The sequence below is a fragment of the Zingiber officinale genome, chromosome 5A (assembly GCF_018446385.1).
Source record: "Zingiber officinale cultivar Zhangliang chromosome 5A, Zo_v1.1, whole genome shotgun sequence".
In the NCBI taxonomy this organism is placed as follows: domain Eukaryota; kingdom Viridiplantae; phylum Streptophyta; class Magnoliopsida; order Zingiberales; family Zingiberaceae; genus Zingiber; species Zingiber officinale.
In genome coordinates this window covers 45,572,938-45,592,257 of record NC_055994.1, presented here as the reverse complement: position 1 = coordinate 45,592,257, position 19,320 = coordinate 45,572,938, and the positions used below count along the sequence as shown (strand labels likewise).

The 19,320-nt window shown below is 34.1% G+C and overlaps 1 protein-coding gene across 9 annotated transcripts in view; it reads right to left on the bottom strand.

Moving 5' to 3' along the window:
• Positions 1-19,320, bottom strand: part of LOC121980469 (AP-1 complex subunit gamma-2-like) — a 143,693-nt gene that overhangs the window by 86,590 nt on the left and 37,783 nt on the right. For all 9 annotated transcript variants that reach the window (XR_006111544.1, XM_042532523.1, XM_042532526.1 and 6 more), the window contains one exon: positions 16,221-16,394. Coding sequence is in view for 8 of the 9 variants with exons in the window: in XM_042532523.1 (XP_042388457.1) it covers positions 16,221-16,394 (174 nt within the window). In the remaining variant the exon portion in view is untranslated. The remainder of the gene's footprint in view (positions 1-16,220; positions 16,395-19,320) is intronic.

Below are 19,320 nucleotides of genomic sequence, written 5' to 3'. Positions count from 1 at the left end.
TACCCACCCATACCCACCTTCATACCCACCTTAAGGTGGCCGCAAGCTAGGGCCAGCCTAGGTATAAGATTGGGTGGCGGCCCAGTCAACCCAAGCTAGTAGGTGGCGAAATAAATTAAAGAATTTTAATTTTAATTTTATTATGTGGAAGAAATAATTTATTAAAGAGAATTAGAATTAAATTATCTCTCTTGTAAAATTCTAAAGATTAAAGAAAGAGATTAGATCTCTTTTTTGTAGATTAGTGAGATATTTTATTTTCTCTTTAAAAATTATTCACATGTCAAAATTAAAATTATGGAAATTTCTTTTATTAACCATGAAGAGATTTTCAAGAGAAATTTTATTTTAAAATTTCGGAAACAAATAAGGAAAGTTTTAATTGTTGATTGAAACTTGTCCGATTTGCTTCCTCTTGATGTGGTCGGCCATTAGAGATTAATTGGGAAATATTATTTTATTTTTCTCAATTAAATCACGTCGAGGAATTAAGGAAATTTTATTGTAATTAAATTTCCTAATTTGCTAGGCAAGGAATATAAAAGAAGGGTGAGGTGCCTTCACGACACAACCTCTATTCTTTCTCTCCTCTTTTCTTTGGTGTGGCTGGCCAACATCCTTTCCCTCTCTTCCTCTTGTGGTGGCCGAACATCTCTATTCCCTTGGAGCTCTTGTGGTGGCCGGATACTACTAGGAGAAGAAGAAGAAGAAGGAGAGGAAGCTAGCATCTCTTGGAGCTTGGTTAGTATTTTAGGTTTTTCTCCTTGGTGAAGTTTTCCTTTGTGGCCGAACCTTGCTTGGAGGAGAAGGTGGTTGGTGGTTTCTCATCTCGGTAGATCGTTGCCCACACAACGTCCGAGGTTAGAAGAGGAATACGGTAGAAGATCAAGAGGTTTTTCTACAAGGTATAACTAGTAATTTTTCTTTCCGCATCATGCTAGTTATTTATGGAAATAATACCAAATACAAGAGGCTTACGTTCTAGAATTTCGAATATGTTTTTCGAAGTTGTGTTCTTTTGGTTTTTCTTTTCCTTGTGATTTGATTGTTCTCTTTGGTTAACCTAAAGTTATTTTAGGAAATTAAATATTATCTTTCTATAAAAGGTTTTGTCTAGTCGGTGGTAGTTGCTCCCATATCCAAGAAGGTCATGTGCCTCGCCACGTCAGTACTGGGAACCAATTATGGAAATTAATATTTAATGGAATTAATAACTTAAGGAGACTTGGATCAAACGTGTTAAGTTCCGCAGGAGATCCAAGTCAAAACCTAAAAGAACAAATAGATTAAGTTTTGGATCAAACGTGTTAAGTTCCGCAGGCGATCCAAAATTTAATTTAAAAGAACACATGGTAGCTAAGAAAAGGTTCAGACCTTTGTACAAAATTTTTGTACAGTGGAACCTATAGGTTTTCCGAGTAGCAACCAACAATAACAAAGCACAATGTGAGAATCATCCCAAAACTAAAGAGCAACCCTCATATTAAGCATTAAGATTTATGCAGTCTCAACTAAATGCCTATTATTCCTCTATGCAATACTATTCTGTTAACGTGCACAGGAGAAAAATGATAGATTGAGAATATCTTGACTAAATAGAAAATATTGAAAGGTATTAAAGAAATCCTCTTACTTTGTCCCTTATCCATACATGAATAGAAGTACAAATTATATTTTTATCTCAACATAAAAGAGAGAAAATTTAAGATACATCAGACTATTCTTACATTAAAAATAGCGAAGGCATGCATGAGTGATTATAAGGTAACAAAATACCAAAAAATTTTATGACCATCACTAGGACACTAAACAAAGAATGCAGTAAGGAGAAAGGTGCAAAAGAATATTGCTATTAGCTAATTGGGCTCATTTGTAAATATTGTAACACAAGGATCCATTTGTAATATTTTATATTTATAATAATATCTATATACGGAGAGAGAATGAAAGGGCAATCTAAAGTTCTAATAGGAATAACTCCTCCATGTATTTGATGCCCATCATTGTTCGTCTCTCTCACCACAAGTAATGGAGAGAGACCTATATGCTACAATTGCAGCATCCCTCCATGCCAAGATTTAAAACGTCAAGCCACGGAGTAGTTTCGATCTTTTATCACAATGATACATTTTCAATACCATAGTGTGTCAATATGATTTTAATACTTATTTAATTGAACTATTATTTTACTTAAGTTAAAACTTTTAATTGACTTTTTATTATAATTAATTTTTTACTCGATAATTAATTAGATTGCTAGAAGGGAGCATTGACACAACGGTAAAGTTATTGTCATGAACCTTGTGTTCATGGGGTTCGAGTTGTAGAAAGTCACGTGCAATATAGGATAAGATTGCATACAATAGACCACTAATATGGTCCAACCCTTCCTCGGGAATCTGCATTGGTGGGACTTTCATAGTCTGGGTTGCCCTTTTTCTTAATTAATTAAATTGATAATATACGGTTGTTCTTCTCTTTATATTTGTTGATTAATTTGATCATCTTAGACTTTACAATTAAAAATAATTACAACAAATTAAGCTTTAATTTTTAAATTTATTTCACTTGTATGTTATATACTTTTTTTGTTTTATAACAATTTATAATCTATTCAACTTTTGTAAGTAGAACATTGCAATGAGCAATATGAAAATAATCTCATCCCTGGTGTTCCATAAATGAGGCATGCTATGGTCTTGCATTCTGAAACATTATAGAAAATTTGAAGCATTTTTGTTGATCTAATTTTATTTAAATGAGCATATATTTTTATGGATTTATGTAATTGTGTTTGAAATTTATTTATATGCATTTCATAAATATCACTTTATTTCTTATATTTGTTTAATAAAACCAAAATAAAATTTTTCAATGAAATGAAATAATTTAAAATTCTCTGGTTTGATTTTAATTTGTTTTTGTTTCTTTCATGTAAGCATAGTTATTACAATCAACATTCAACATAAAATAGAGATATCTAAGGATTTTTTTATTTTCAAAAGTAAAATATTATATTTTAGATTTAACTTAGATTTTAAATTTTGTAATTAAATTTATTTTGTTTTATGTTTAAATTTTTTTTTAAAAAAAATATGAAACTCGAATCAAATTCAATTAAATTTGAAAATTTTGTATACAAGATTTGTTTAATAAAATTAAATTCAAATTTGCAAATGTTTTATACATTCATTGAACTTGTAGAGTTTTCTAAAAGATTTAGTTTGATTTCATCAATGCACACCTATTGCAATCATCTTATATCTTTAATGATATTCTAGTGAAATTAATTAAAAATAATCAATGAATTATTTTCTAAACTTGATCAAATAAATTATCATTTAATCAAACTCTCATGTCAAACTCTAGCTATCGCTTGATACTCAAACTCGAGTCCCCTCAGGACAGTGCGGTGGTTGAGGCATGGGGAGCATAACCTCCCCCATGCCTTGGCCATTGCACTAATAGCTAGTAGTCACCCGTGATTTACCTTCTCCATATTGGCTTAGGAACGGATTAGCGGGAGTACTGGGAGCGAGCGAATCGCCTTTTGCCACATTGATACTCAACTCGAACTAAAGAGCTAAAAGAAGAAACTAAGTAGAAGTAGAAATTCAACACATTCTCACCAAACTATAATTTTCTCGTTTCTTGCTCACATGGTGTCTGTTGGTTTCTTCTAGTATCTATTGGTTTCTCCCAATATCACCCTTATCTTACATTTATATATAATGTGTTCTCGTATCAGGTGAAATTGCGGGTTGTTCCCATTTAGATATGCAACGTATTTTTGATGGATGGATTGCAGTTCGTTCACCCACTTAATAAATTATGTTGATTCTCAAATAAAGACGACAATTTGGGTAATGTTGAAAATGAGAAAGCAAGGAAAATTGATAAAACTAACTAAGAAGAAAAACAAGAGGGGAGTAATAATTAAATGACTCTCATGAACATAAAACAGAAGTTATCAATTATATTATTCCTTTTTTTATTTTATTTTCATGCACTTCTTTTTTTTTCTCCACTTTGTGTTGTGTGATCACTCCCTCATTTTCTTTGACCTCCAAATTTGCAAACTTGAAAAGATTTTTGAGGTTGGAGAGTATATGGGATGGTCTAGCTCAAAGATGCTCGCTAATAGTATTGGAGACTTTCTACTAGATTCCATTCAGTTTTTTTTATATTTATTGCATGAATTGTTACTTTATGCATTTGGTATTTTAGTACTTTGGTGTATTCCTTTCATTTTCAACATGAATCTAGTTTAGTCAGTTGTGTCATGAGTATAGTAGTCATTATTTTGAGTTGAGCATTGTGTTAACAATCTTTCTATATTATTAAATAAATTATCCAGGCTTCATGTTTGTTATAGCCTGGTGAACCCTTAGAGATATTACTTGTGATTTTGATGCAGTGATGATGTTGTCCAAGCAAGGAGGCTATCTCTTATGTAGGGTTGGAAGACTTCAGGTTGTGACAACCAATGTCTCAACAGTGACAGAAAGCATGTTATCACTAGTCTCAGCATTGCCTAGGTGTGCATAATCCATGCATATGCATGCCTTTCCTTAGCCACTGCAAGAAGCAACTACAACCCAACATCAACTGCACATGGTCTAAGAGTCACTGATTGCATCTCTTAGGGAGCAGTTTTCCCACACGCTTCCATCATCATCATGAGGTGCAGAATACATAACCATTCATCACTCCAGTCCTAGCCCAAAATTCAGCCCATCATTTCTGAGTTGATCAGGATGATGGCTTGGCCTACACTTTCTCTGCAGTCAATCCACATTTAGGTTGTTGCCTATGATACTTCACAGCCTGACATCTTTCTGGTCTTTACAAAGTCCGGTCCACATCTCTGGGCCACAACTTCAGTAAACCCTAAACCCTAATGGCGATATCAAGGGGGGTTCATTTTGGTAGAGTATTTAGGCATGCCAAGTCACCTACTAATCATCCATATCCAATTGTAACTTAGATACACCCTCATCAACTTGATCTAGTTCCACAGTTCCAACGGATGAGTACTCAAGACTTGTCTAATTACGAGTGCTTCATTCAGTCAGTCACCTCATTTGTCTATAAAGATATCTCTACCATGTGTTTGTCTCATCTAAGTTGTGTTCATGGATCATAGACTCAAGAGCCTCTTAACATATCCTCTTTCCCTACTCTTAACCACTCACATCCTGTGAATATGACAATAGTTAATGGTCTAACTCGTAGATTAGAGGCGTTAGAAATGTTTCACTTTCACTGTGGGTCATATCTAGGCTGTCTCATTTAAATGTTCACTAGATGACATTGTTGTCGACCACAAAACTTGTTTACTAGCAAAGGATTACACTCAAAGTTATAGTGGTAATTATATTAATATTTTTCTCCCATCAGTTAGCCTTTTTCTCTTTTTCGTTGTTGTCTTCCAATAGAATCTTCATCACCTTGAAATCAAGAATATGTCCTTCATAAGGATGTTTCTAACCATGTTTAAAATCTCATGTTGTACCATTCGATAAGAGCGAAATATTTCGTTCCGCCCGCCAACCGGACCAACACCTCCGGTGAGGTGTCTACACGCCGCAAGGCCCCGTGGCCGCTGCGGAGGCTTCGTGCAAGCCCCGCAGCCGCCTCGGAGCCTCACGCGAGCCCTGTAATTGATGGTGGCGCCAAACAGGTCACGGGTGAAGGCAGTAACTTAGGTTTAACTTAGGGTTTAATTAAATAATTTATATTAATAATTTCAATCAACTCCTAGATATAATTGGATAATTTAAATAGGTTTAATTAAACCCTAATAAAATTATCCCATTAATTTTATTTTTTTATTTTTTATTTTTAAATATTTAGATTATATTTTTTTAGTTAATATATTTTATATTTAAAAAATACCGAAACTATATCAGCCAAGGTTTAAAATTTCGACCCGTGCCGAGGTTTCGGTCTGAGACCGGAACGATACGGTTTCGGTATCGTATCGTGCCGTGCCGATACGGTTTCGATAATTTTACTTAAACATTAAATCAGTAAAAAATATAAAATAATTAAAATATATATATAAGAATATAAATTTGATTTAATAGAATTTTTATAAAAATTATTTTTTTTAGAATTTTAAAGAATTTTTAAAAATTTTAAAATAGTAAAAATAATTTTAGAATATTATTTAATAAAATTGATTATTTTTTAAAAAAATTTAAAAATATTTTTTTATATTTTATATTTTATATATAATTTTTTTTTCGAATTTTTTGAATTTTTATATTTTGTTGGGATAATTTAATTAGGGTTCATGAAAGCCTCTTTGAAATATCTCAATTAAATAGGAATTGTTTAATTTATTTAAATTATAATTTTGCACAGTACTGTGCCCGCGACCCGCGCCTGCTCCCGCGACCCAGCGCCCGCGCCCGCGACTCGACCGCGATGCCTCCGACGGCGCCGGAGGTGTCCGGCGACACCTACGGCGGCGCCGGAGGAGTCCGGCGAAGATTCCGGCGGCGCCAGAACCGTCAATGAAGTTTTCGGCGTCGCCAGAGACGTCGCGACGCCTCCTGCGCCTGCGACACGCTTCAGGCGCCGCGAAGCTTCCGGCGACGCCGGAAGCTTCTGGCGATGTTGTTCCCGACTCCTCCTGGCGCGTGACGCACCACGCACGACGCGACGAAACCGTCGCTCGTCCGGTGCCGGTTTCGGTGCGCGGGCGGAACGGTAAGTTTCGCCCGTTCCGCCCGGCACGAAACGAAATTTTGTTCTATGATATCAGCACAGAGTGATACGATATCTAAACCATATCATTCCGGTTTAGGACCGAAACTTTGGCACGAGTCCAGATTTTAAACCTTGGTTTCTAATAAGGTTGATATGGAACAATCTTGATTTCTTACTCAGTGATAGATTCCTTTCACCAATAGGTTGAAGATGTTGCAATACCTAAATTGAATCAATTTCCTAAAATTTGGTTAAGTTCAACTTAGCTCTTCTTTAATAGTGCATGCCTAGAAGTGCTACAAATGACTCCCTATTCTACTCATATCACAATCTAGAAGGCATATTCTTTTTATATTATATGTTAAAGGCATTATAGAATAAAGAAAATATGATCAAGGAGGTTAAGCATTAATGCCTATGACTCCATTGAAATTACCCAATTAAAAGATTACCAAGTATTTTCTCAAGTGAAGATATATCTCATAACATATGTAAAGGATATGTTAAAGGAGGCTAGCATGCTAAAGACTCGACTAGTGCTGTAACACCCATAGGGTCCTTAGCAAAATTCTAGAATATTTTATCATGAATAAAGAAAAAATATATATGTTTTAGTTAAATTTTGCTCCTAGCCGAACACTTAAACAAATAAAATAAAAATAAAAATATATAAGGTCTAGGACTTGAACTCTAGATCTCTCATTAGATGCCTGAATAAGATAACCACTAGACCAAGAGAAATTATTGTTAGAAAAGAGAGGGAAACCATAATTAAATGTAAGAAGAAAAGGCTCTTCTCTTAGAAGGAGAAGTGAGAGTTGTCTTCTTCCTCTCTAATGAAGAGATGCTCTAGAATATTCTTTTCTTACTCACCAAGAAGGGATGTATCTAGACTTTTCTCTTAATTATGAAGAGAGTAAAGGAAAGGAGGAAGAAAAATATATTTTTCCTTCCTCCTCTCATGATGAATAAAAGGAGGAAATTAAAATGAGTTGGCATTTTTCCTCATTCACCTTCCTACTCCCTCCTCCTCCGCCGTGACCTCTTCTTCACCATTTCCTCTTCTTGCCGAGACCAAGGAGCAAGGAAGCTTCCCCTCTCTAGGAAGGATCCACAACAAAGGTTAAATCTCTAAGGAAAACAAGCGCAAGAAAGTGAGTATCCCCTCACTGCAGTACAAGTAGCTTCGGTTTAAAATGTTTTTCGAAACTCTAAAAATTTTCTTGCAAGAATGTGGTCAAGATAAAGAATAGGTAGTCACTTAGGGTTAACAAGTGATAAGAGATGCTTCATGTTATAGAAAAAGAAAAAGAGAAATTTAGAGCCTTATTGCATGTTTCGGCCAGGATGGAAGAGAGGACCTAGAACAAGTTTTCTTTGGTCACATGCTTAATTTTTCTACTCTATGATATATGAATTTCACATGTTGTTAGTTAAGTCTTCATTCTTCATGTTGTGAAAAAAAAAAAGAGATACCTATCTATATGGTTCGGCCAAAATTGATTATAAGGCCTTAGGTCAAGAATTTTAGATAGAAACCATACTAGTTGTACCTCTTTGTGATGTATGAATTTTTACATGTTTATAACTAAGGTTTTTATGCTTCTTATGGAATAAAATGGTATGAAACCCTACTGATATGTTTGGCCAAATTGAAATAAATGGGTTAGGGTTAAAGTTTTGAACTCAAATATGCTTAGATCATGAAGTACAATACCTTGTATGCACTTAGATTAAATGGGCTTGTTATATGTTTAAGTTTTATGCTCCTTATGGAATAAAATGATATGAAACCCTAATGATATGTTTCGGTCAAATGAAAATAAATGGGTTAGGGTTAAAGTTTTGAACTCAAATAGGCTTATTCATGAAGTATAGTGCCTTGTAGGTACTTGTACAATGCTCTATAGGTACTTAGATTAAATGTGCATGTTACATGTTTAAGTCTTATGCTTCTTATGGAATAAAAAGACATGAAACCCTACTGATATGTTTCGGCCAAATGAAAATAAATGGGTTAGGGTTAGAGTTTTGAACTCAAATAGGCTTATTCATGAAGTATAGTGCCTTGTAGGTACTTGTACAATGCTCTATAGGTACTTAGACTAAATGTGCATGTTACATGTTTAAGTCTTATGCTTCTTATGGAATAAAATGATATGAAACCCTACTGATATGTTTCGACCAAATTGAAATAAATGGGTTAGGGTTAGAGTTTTGAACTCAAACATGCTTATTCATGAAGTATAATGCCTTGTATGTGCTTAGATCAAGTTTACATGTTATGTGGATAAGTTCTATGCTTCATATGGAACCAAATGATATAAGAACCCTACTGATATGTTTCGGCCAAATTGAAATAAATGGGTTAGGGTTAGAGTTTTGAACTCAAACATGCTTATTCATGAAGTATAATGTCTTGTATGTGCTTAGATCAAGTTTACATGTTATGTGGATAAGTTCTATGCTTCATATGGAACCAAATGATATAAGAACCCTACTGATATGTTTCGGCCAAATTGAGATAAATGGGTTAAGGTTAGAGTTTTGAACTCAAACATGCTTATTCATGAAGTATAATGCCTTGTATGTGCTTAGATCAAGTTTACATGTTATGTGGATAAGTTCTATGCTTCATATGGAATAAAATGAGGTTGAAACCTACTGATATGATTCGGTCAAGATGGATTAATTGGGTTAGGAAAGAGTTTAAACCTAACCAAACATGCTTATGTATTTTCATGATATGTAGCCTTTGATATATAAGTAGATTAAGGTTTCATGTTTTATGATGTGATGAAAATATGCTTTACGATATGTTGCATTTCTATGTCTTATGATAAGATGTGCCATGTTTATGATATGATATGATAGACTTATGACATGATAGGCTATGGTCATGATATGATATGCTAGACTCATGATATGATATGCCATGTTCATGATATGTTATGCTAAGTTCATGAGATGATATGCCAAGTTTGATGATAAGAAAATAACATGTTATACTTTATGTTATGATAAGAACATGTTATATAATGCATGTGTGAATGGCTTATGTAAGAAGAAAAGCCTAAAGAGTTGCTTCCCTTAAGTTGGGACCAAGAGCATTCTTCATGTTATGAAAAAGAGTTGCTTCCTTTAAGTTGGGACCAAGAGCACTCTTCATGTTATGAAAAAGAGTTGCTTCCCTTAAGTTGGGATCAAGAGCACTCTTCATGCTATGGTAAAGAGATGCTTCCCTTAAGTTGGGGATCAAGAGCTCTCTTCATGATATGACAAGAATTATGACATGTATGATATGATGAGATATGATATGCATGATATTTTACTTTGTATGGCTTGTACCAAGGGTGGGCTCCATAAGCGCCCCGGGGTCGACGGACTATGAACGGACCTCGTTAAGGGATGGGCTCCTCAGTACGCCCCTAGGTCGACGGACTATGAACGGACCTAGATCCCTAGTAGGTTCGGGGCTAGCTACCCTGTCCTAGGGATTGCGCGCATTTATGTTTACATGTGGTACAAGCCAGGGCCCTTCTCATGATGATGATATGATATTCAAGTATGTATACTATATGTTTTGAAAGAAGCATGATGCATATGTGCATTTCATGATACATGTTTTAAAAATATACATATTGCATCTACATGCACATATTATGAAATTATGTTTATGCACCTTTATGAACAGGTATGAGTTATGATACATGTTTACATGATATGATAGGCTTCATGATATGTGCTTACAGAATGTGATATGAATCATGATATACACTCACATGCTATACTCTGATATGTTATGCTCCTTATGTGATATGATATATTATGTTCTGTTTACCCTCATGTTATGTTATGAGATGTTATGGTTTTTACATGATAAGATATGTTCTATGTTATGATTCTCCATGCTATGTTATGCTATGCTATGGTTTCTACATGTTATGTTATATTATGTGTTTTTCGGATTTATGGGTAGGCAAGGATCTCACTAAGCCTTTGGCTTATAGCTACACGTTTTCCTTGTACTGCAGATAAAGGCAAGGAATGGATTGTTTAAGGGGAGCAGAGCAGGAAAGGCAATGAGGATGTGTGTGGAAGTGCTGGTGGATAGATCTATTTAAGTTTTTGAATTATCTAAGTTATGCATGTGAACAATGTTGGACCTATGCTTATGATAATGTTCAGCTAGTATGATATCCTACTCATGTTATGTTGGTACGTTTGACTTCACATGCCATGTTAAGAGAACTAGATGCATATGGTATATGTTATGATATGAAAAAAAAAAAAAAATTAATTATATATGTCTTCCGCTGCCATGAATCCATATGCATTAGTATAATTGATGTCTATGTTTTAGTGACGTCCGTCCCTCTAGGGTGGCCTTAGTGTTACCTGGAAGGGCGGGCGTTATAAGTGCATACTCTTATGGATTTTGATGTCAGATATATATACCATTATAGGAAGAAACACTAACTAATCTAAAAAACGTACAAAAAAAAATGACCCTTCTCACCATCAAAAAGACCTAACATCTTATTTGATGTCCTACAAAATCCATATCAACAAAGATAGGCAATACCCTATCAGTGAACCAAAGAGCATATATTTATGACTCAATTAGGGAATAAGGATTGTAGGTGCTTACCTAGTGAATAAGATTCACACTGAAAGACTTTATAGAGTCAATATGATTTTCATTTAATTTTGTAGGCTAGAATCCTCCTAATGACTATTTAGTTACGAAGAAGAAGACTTATCCACTAGAGAAGAAAAATGTATAGCCATAATCTCAACCGAAAGAAGCTTCAAGACTTTTGTTGTATCAATTACCCTTCTAATCCGTAAATTCTAAATGAAAAGAAAAAAAAGTCACTTCATGATATACAATTTCGAGCCGTGCCGGTCGGCATGGGTGGAATTTACCATTTCTCACGCCGATGGACATGGCACGGATTCGTGATGTCATCACAATAGCACAGAGATAGTCATGACACTCTACGACCTTACGATAGCCTCCACAAGAATGCAAAAGCAGTCGCAACCCTCGCGACCTCACAACCAAAAGCCTCAAGAAGTCAAAGAGGCAGTCGTCGCCTTCCATGAGATTGTGGAAGAAGCCAAGATCCTCCACAATCTTGCAATGACCTCGCGAAGTCAGAGGAAGCTACAGACCTAGCAACAGCTCTACAACCTCATGGAGCACCACGAGGTTTGTTGATTTTTTTTAAAAAAAATAATTTTTACTTTTTTATTTTAAAATTTAAAAAAAATAGTAATTTTTTGTTATCCTATTCCTTTTCATCTCTTAATTTTCCCCTCATACATTGTTTTTTTCTATCTACATCATTAATTTTTTTCCCTTCATCAATCCTCCTACCTCGTTAACTTTTTCTTCTACATCATTATTTTTTTCTTCCTTCATCAGTCCATAAGGGTAAACAAAAAGTAAAAACCTTCCTCTACATCAATAATTTTTCCTTTCTTCATCTGTCCATGAGAGTAAAAAAAAGAACAAACCTCTCTAAGGATAATTAATGTTTTTCCTCCATTATCTGCTAGATAAATAAGAAAAAAAAAAACTCTTAAAAGGTGGTTAATTAGGTAAAAAAAATTGAGGAAATAGATTCTTAGGAAAAATAAAATAAATATAATATAATATAATTTTTAATCTTAATATACTACAATTAATTAAATTATCATATATATAAATTTAGTCTAAGTTTAAATTTACTAAAATAAATATAAATAAAATACAGTTTAAAACTACTTAATCCTTCCATGTCTATAATAATCAAATATTAATAAAAATATTTTTTAATTAATATATTTATATTTCAAAAAATATCAAAATCATATTAACATGGCACGATAAATACTCAAATTGAATCGTTCCAATCATAAATCAAAACTTTGGCACGACTCTAAATTTTAAACCTCGAGTTACTTAGCAAAGGTCATCAGGTAATTTAATGATTTAGTTTCTTCTTGAATTATAAATTGAAACGCATATAGAAGATAAAATATAATAATAAATAAGCATTAGAACCAATCCCCTTCACTAATGAGAGTCATAGGTTATGTAAGGGCATACAAAAAGGCATATGTTGGATCGTGCATCAGTGTGGTAGAGGAGGATGAATACCACTTTAACCTACGATTTTAGTGTTCTACAAAAATATATGCAATAGAAATAAAATTGAACACAACAGAAAGATAAACCAAATACATAAATGATTTTATGTGGTTCGACGGCCCCTTAGGCTGCTACTCCACGACTTATAATTGATGAGATGGATTACTCCCAAGAGTCTATATTTCCTCTTTGGCAATATCGAAGGTGGAGATACTTCTTACAAATCAATAATTTACATATAATAAAAAAGTAATACGATAAAGCTCTTAGTATGGCAAAGTAATGGCACTATTTTTCACTTAATTGTTAATCTTTCTTGCAACGCCTTGAGCCTTTTTATAAAACCTTCTCTTTGCATCTAGTCATTTGCTGATGTGACGATCATCGATTGATCTTCCATCTTTGACCGACAGAAAACATTCTATTCACTCAAAATAAACATCACTTCAGTCGACTATTTGTTTGGCAGATATCTGAATTATCAATCAATTGGAACATGTCTATCAGTCAACTGATCTACATCAAAATATCCCAACCATACTCAACTTGAGGAATTAGACCACCAGTCGACTAATCCCCAATTATCAGTGTTCTAAATGGTGATCGAAACAGCCCCTAAGCACCACCTAGCCAGGAGGCGGGCATCAACTGCACTGCCTTTGCCAAAGGCAGGCTTTAGGCGGTAACTCATCTCCTTCCGTCACCGCCGTGCCTGGAACCACCGCTGCTGATACAGCTATTTCGCCACTGCGAGGTGTCGCCTGGCCTAGTGACTAGTCTGGAGACGTCGTGCGAGCTCGTAAGCGTCGTCTGAGCCTAGTGACGAGCCTGGATGCGTCGCCCAAACCCAACGACAGGCTGGAACACATCACGCAAGCCTGGTGACAAGCCCAGACACGTCGCTCGAGATCGGTAATGCATTTGGACGCTTCACGTGGTCCCAGTGATGCGTGTGGGTCCCAACAATGCATTAGACTCGTCGCCCGCAGAAACAGGATACGCGGGTAAGTTGTAAGTTAGGATTTAATTAAATAATTTTTTGTTCATAATTTATGTATATATTTTTAAAAAATTATATTTTTTAAGTTTAAAAATTTAGATTAAAATTTTAATTTTTAATTAATATATTTTATTAAAAGAAATATTATAAAGAATAATAATTCTTTATAATATTATGTATAAAAAATAGTAAAAAAAATTCAACCACCTAGGTCATCGCCTACTATCGTTTATCAACACTGTCAATTATCAATCAAGTGGGCAAACCATAAACCCCAAAAACACTTAGGGTATTTACTCTCCTAGCCATCAATCGATTGATCAACAACCATCCATCAACTAATCAAAACCACAAAAGCCCTAAAATACTTAAGGCATGGTTTTCTCAATCACGAATCAATTGGATCCCAACACAAATCAATTGACCATATCTAAGATCGAGTCTGCCTAAGCTATCATGTACCCTCATTTTTTTTTATACAAGTCACTACTCCGCTCATATCTATTTGCAAGTTTTCTCTGAGTCTTGAGGTCTGCTACCATCAAATTATATCTCTCAGGAACTCGAATTGACTCCTCATGTTATTCTCTATCTTTGCTTGCGTAGTTCACCTCCTCCGCTTCCATGCTCCGATGTTCTATGTTGCAGTCTCTCAAATGCATCTCACGGACCTCGAATCATCACTCACCTTGGCCACGCCTAGTCAACCTACATACATAGTAGATCATGTGCAACATAACACATGAAGTTAGATCAAACTACAAAATTAACTTGAACTCTAATGCAACTCATCAAAATCCATAGTTGCCTAAACGTTGAGGGGGACGAAAGTCCTAACACTATAGATATAATTAGGAGTTCTCGAATGTAGAGTGCAAATTTTTTACCTAGTAGTATGTGTCATACAAACATATGTACCATCATGGAAAGAGATGTGAAGGGACTACGATGGTAGTTTTTTAGTAACTTACCACTTAAGTAAACATCAAGATTGCCACTAAGAAGATTGGCATGAAAATTACTTCAACTAAATCATAGTGTGGGAAATGATGAGAAAACTATTGTACATGAAAGGAAGAGTAATGTTGTGACAATAGATTGGAGAAGAAAAGTTGGAAACATGGAAATCACCAAAGTCCTAAATTATAGATGGAACATGAGGCTCACCAATGCAGACAAATACGTCATAGCATTTGAAAACAAGAAGTTTTGGCTAATCTGCACAACAAAGAGCCCTGTGCTGCTTGGATACAAGAACAGAATAGGAGAAATCCGACACGGGGGGATTTGTAGAACCTGGAGTGCAGATCTGGGTGCGTCACCTCTACCATAGTTTGAAATTTCATACCGTATTAGACAGCACAATTGAAACATATCATTATAATAAATTCCATAATCTTGATACCACTCGGCAGTGATCTATTATGTGTCACTATGTCATCATGTTGATGAACATCATGATATTCAATACCTATTGGCATGCAACAATATGCTACAAGATAAATTGAAATAATATTATTTTTTGTTTACCTTCTGTTCATACAATATAGTATCAAAACTACATCGTTCTAGATGGCATAGAGCCTGCTCTCTTTTTTTCTTCTTCATTTTCTTCACCCACTAATTTACCATTCACCACCCACACCATAAGTCGAAACACCAACACAGTACCAAAATAATATCATTGCAGTCAAATACCAAAACTTTAGCATGATTCGAGATTAGCATATTTCGAGATTTTGAACCTCAACCTCTACTGCAGATTTTTATGGCTAACTGCAAATCTTTGTGAAAAGGGGAGTAGGATTTGTCACCAGGAGATCAGTGTCGTCCAAAGCTGAGTCAAACATCCAATACCCACACTCAGAGTTGAGTCCAACTCACCTACTGATCACTTGTAAAAAAATGAGGATCTGCAGCAATATTAAATACTCTTCCCTGAATCTGAGTATCATAAGTATAAAGTACCATCAAAAACCATCAAGTGTCAATCCATGCAGTTAAACTAGTAGTAGAGAATTTGTGCCATGTCAACAGGGTAGCTTGTTGAGTCCCATTGGTTGAAATAATGCCCTTGTCAATAAGCCTCAGCTGATATTTGTCCGTCAATTACAATGCTATGAGCATGTTCTCTAATCAGTGTTGCAAAAAACCTAACCACTATATTAAATAACTAACTCATTCTAGAACTTGACGACATTATCAAGTATAACCCTCTTAATCTCTAATATATCTAATTGGAACCCTCCTATTCTCTAATAAATTTAATAATTCTAATGGTTCAACAACTAGCTAGAATTGTATTGTAAATTGCAATATAAGCGCTTTCAAGAAAGATCATATACAAATGCATTCATTCTATACCTTCCTCAAATAATTGCTTGCGTCTTCACTGACTTTACAAAGATCTGTACAGAGCTGCACTCCAGATATTAGGACTCCATGATGCTTTTCCTTCAACAAAGTAGCTGCCAAGCTCAAAAAGTTTTCTGCCAAGTCTGGTACTTTTCTTATGATCCTGATAGAGCACAAGGCAGCCTAGAAAGCACATTAAGTTTAAAGTTACCATAATTGCATGATCTTTTTGAAGTAAAGGAAAATATCAAGAAGATTGATATAGCAATTTAAACCAAAAATGTTTATCAAAGAAATTTTCAAGGGATGTCTAGTTGCAACAATTTAGTGATTTAGTTTCTTATTCTCATAAAAAAAATCAACATGGAATGTTTCAACACAAAAAGTGTAGTGTAATAAAAATGAAGTGAAAGACAACTCTCACTAAGGTAATTGTACCCAAAACGACACAGGTGGGTAGGTAGAGAATACCTAGGGCACAAGACAACTCTCACTAAGGAACTTAGGGCCACAAACAAATTGTGACGGATATAAACCATAGTTTCTGAGGCTTAAAGCCATAACAACCCAAACTCTAAATGAAAAAGGATGAGTGATGCATTACGCCTTAATGCTCAACTTTAAAAATGTTTAAACCTATCAACATGAACCTTTGACATATTTCTCGTAAGGCTAGATGTCACCCATAAGTGACATGGAAGCCCTTCACCATTGAGGTACTTCGATAAGCAAAGGATGATCTAGGCCAGGTTTAAAATTTCGAGTCGCGTAGAAGCTTCAATTTATGACAACGCATATTGTGTTGTGTCAATACAGTTTCGGTATTTTTTTTTAAATATAAATATACAACAATAGTTTAACAATATGCATTCCTATGAATCTTCTGAGTATAACAATATACTTTCCAACCTTGATTTTACAGCTTACAAAGGATATTGTAAGTTTCCTTGAGTAAACTTGACACACCCTCTGTTGAACTTATGCCTATCATATTCCCTCAACAACAACATCAATATATTCCTGGGAACTCGCTTGTTGAAAATATTAGATTATGGACACTGTATGATCATCATGAGTTTGGATAAATCTTACTAATGGAATTAGACTTATCAAATTCAATCCAAACCAGGACTATATTCCTAGGACTCACATGAGTATAACTATCCAACCTTTGTTTAACACTTTATTTACTTTGTTATGAGTTTCTCAAAAAATTTCAACATGTCTAATTTGATAATAAAGTCACAAATAGGCTTATAGATTTTTCATATTTACTTAACAAGAGTACCTATTTTTGGGATTCTTCTAATTTTGATAAACTTTTGTTGATCAGATTAAATTCAAACAAATATCAACATATTCCTAGAATCTCATGAGTGAAATCATACCCTCCAACCTTAGTTCTACAACCTATATAGACTGTTATGAGTTTTTGAAACAAATTCAGTCTTGTATAATTTTATCATAACTCATTGGTGTACTTAGGTTTATCATATTCACTCAACAATAAAATTTATGTATTCCTATGACTATAACTCTCATAATTCTGATCATGTTCAAATTTTTTGAATTTAGACTCTGTACAATCATTAGTGAGTTTTAGCCAAAACTCAATGATGGAATTAGGATTATCAAATTTAATCCACACCAGAACCAATGTATGAGTGTAATCATGCTCTTCAAGTTTGCTTTATCCTATTTACTATGTCGTGAGTTTCTGAAAAATTTGAGTCATATGTCAAACAATAGTTATAAAACGCTATTAAACGCAGCCTATAATTCGAGATTGCAAATGTGCTTTAGTGATTCAGGCAGATCAGATAAGCACTTGACATTATCGTGGTGAGACATTGGAGTATTTTTGGAAAGAAGTCAATGATTTGATTAATTTGATATTTATGAAAATTATGTGCGTGATTCACTAAAATACCATTATTTATATGTTATTGTATTATATATAGAGACTACTATTAATACAAATAATTTAATATTTATACATTTATAAACAAGTAATTAAGAGATTGACTCAATGAGGTCAGGTTCTTGATAAGTGTTTAGGACTTTGTAACTTTCATAAGAATTTAATAAAATAGTTTCTTTGTTATTAAAAAAATATAGTGTAACAGAGTTAAGAGTATAGCTACAATTATTATACTAAGTTATTATATTGAGTTTCTATGTCCTATGTTCTTATGATGGTTAATACAAAGAAACATGAATTTTTTTTCACTTTTATAGAATTTTCTTATTATTAGAAAGGCCACTTGAATCATCTTTAAAAACTACGATATAATGACTAGAAAAAGCTTAACTAATCAATTGAATAGTGTTAGATATCAATTTCATAAAATGCAAGAAAAAGTTATTTTATGGCTTCAAAAGTTATTCTTATTCTAAGCATTCGGAGCTAGAATTTCAATCTTTGGCTAAAACTATATAGTGCTAGTCTAATGTTGGGTGTGTAAACACAGTGTTGAAGGCATCAAGGAGGAAGGAATTGAGGGGATGGAAACAGAAACAAGGAAGATCTAACAGAAGAAATGGGAGAAGAAGAAAAAAAAACAACTTGCCTTGTCACGGAAACTATAGCCCTTATGCTCGTGGTAACTCGTGAAAGTCACCATTGCTTACAAAAATCATTCTCGGTCTACAAAAGTTGCTATAGATTGTAAAAGATGGAATGACAGAAACCATCTCTTTGTATCGCAACCTTAAGTAGGTTTTACATATCAGTCAATGGATGGAACTAGAAGTTTTGGTTGTGTTTGACTAGCACAAAAGGGTTTTTCAAACTTTAGTTGGTGTAATTTTAATGGCAACAGTGCAAAACTTTTCAAAAATATATTGATGAAAAGAACAAAAATGTGATAATATTCATATTATGCGTATTTCGATGATAAAAAATATAGACATATAACCTCATCAATTCTTTGAGATTCAAAGGTCTAAGTGTAACATATAGAGAGTTTGCGGTAGTGCAAGAAAGTCCAAAATTTTATTAGTTTAAAGAAGACATGTTTTAGAGATTAGAAAAATTAAATAAATTTAAACTCAAATAGGTATGAAGTAGCTATATTTAGTCAACCATAGTAATAACTATACAAAGTTT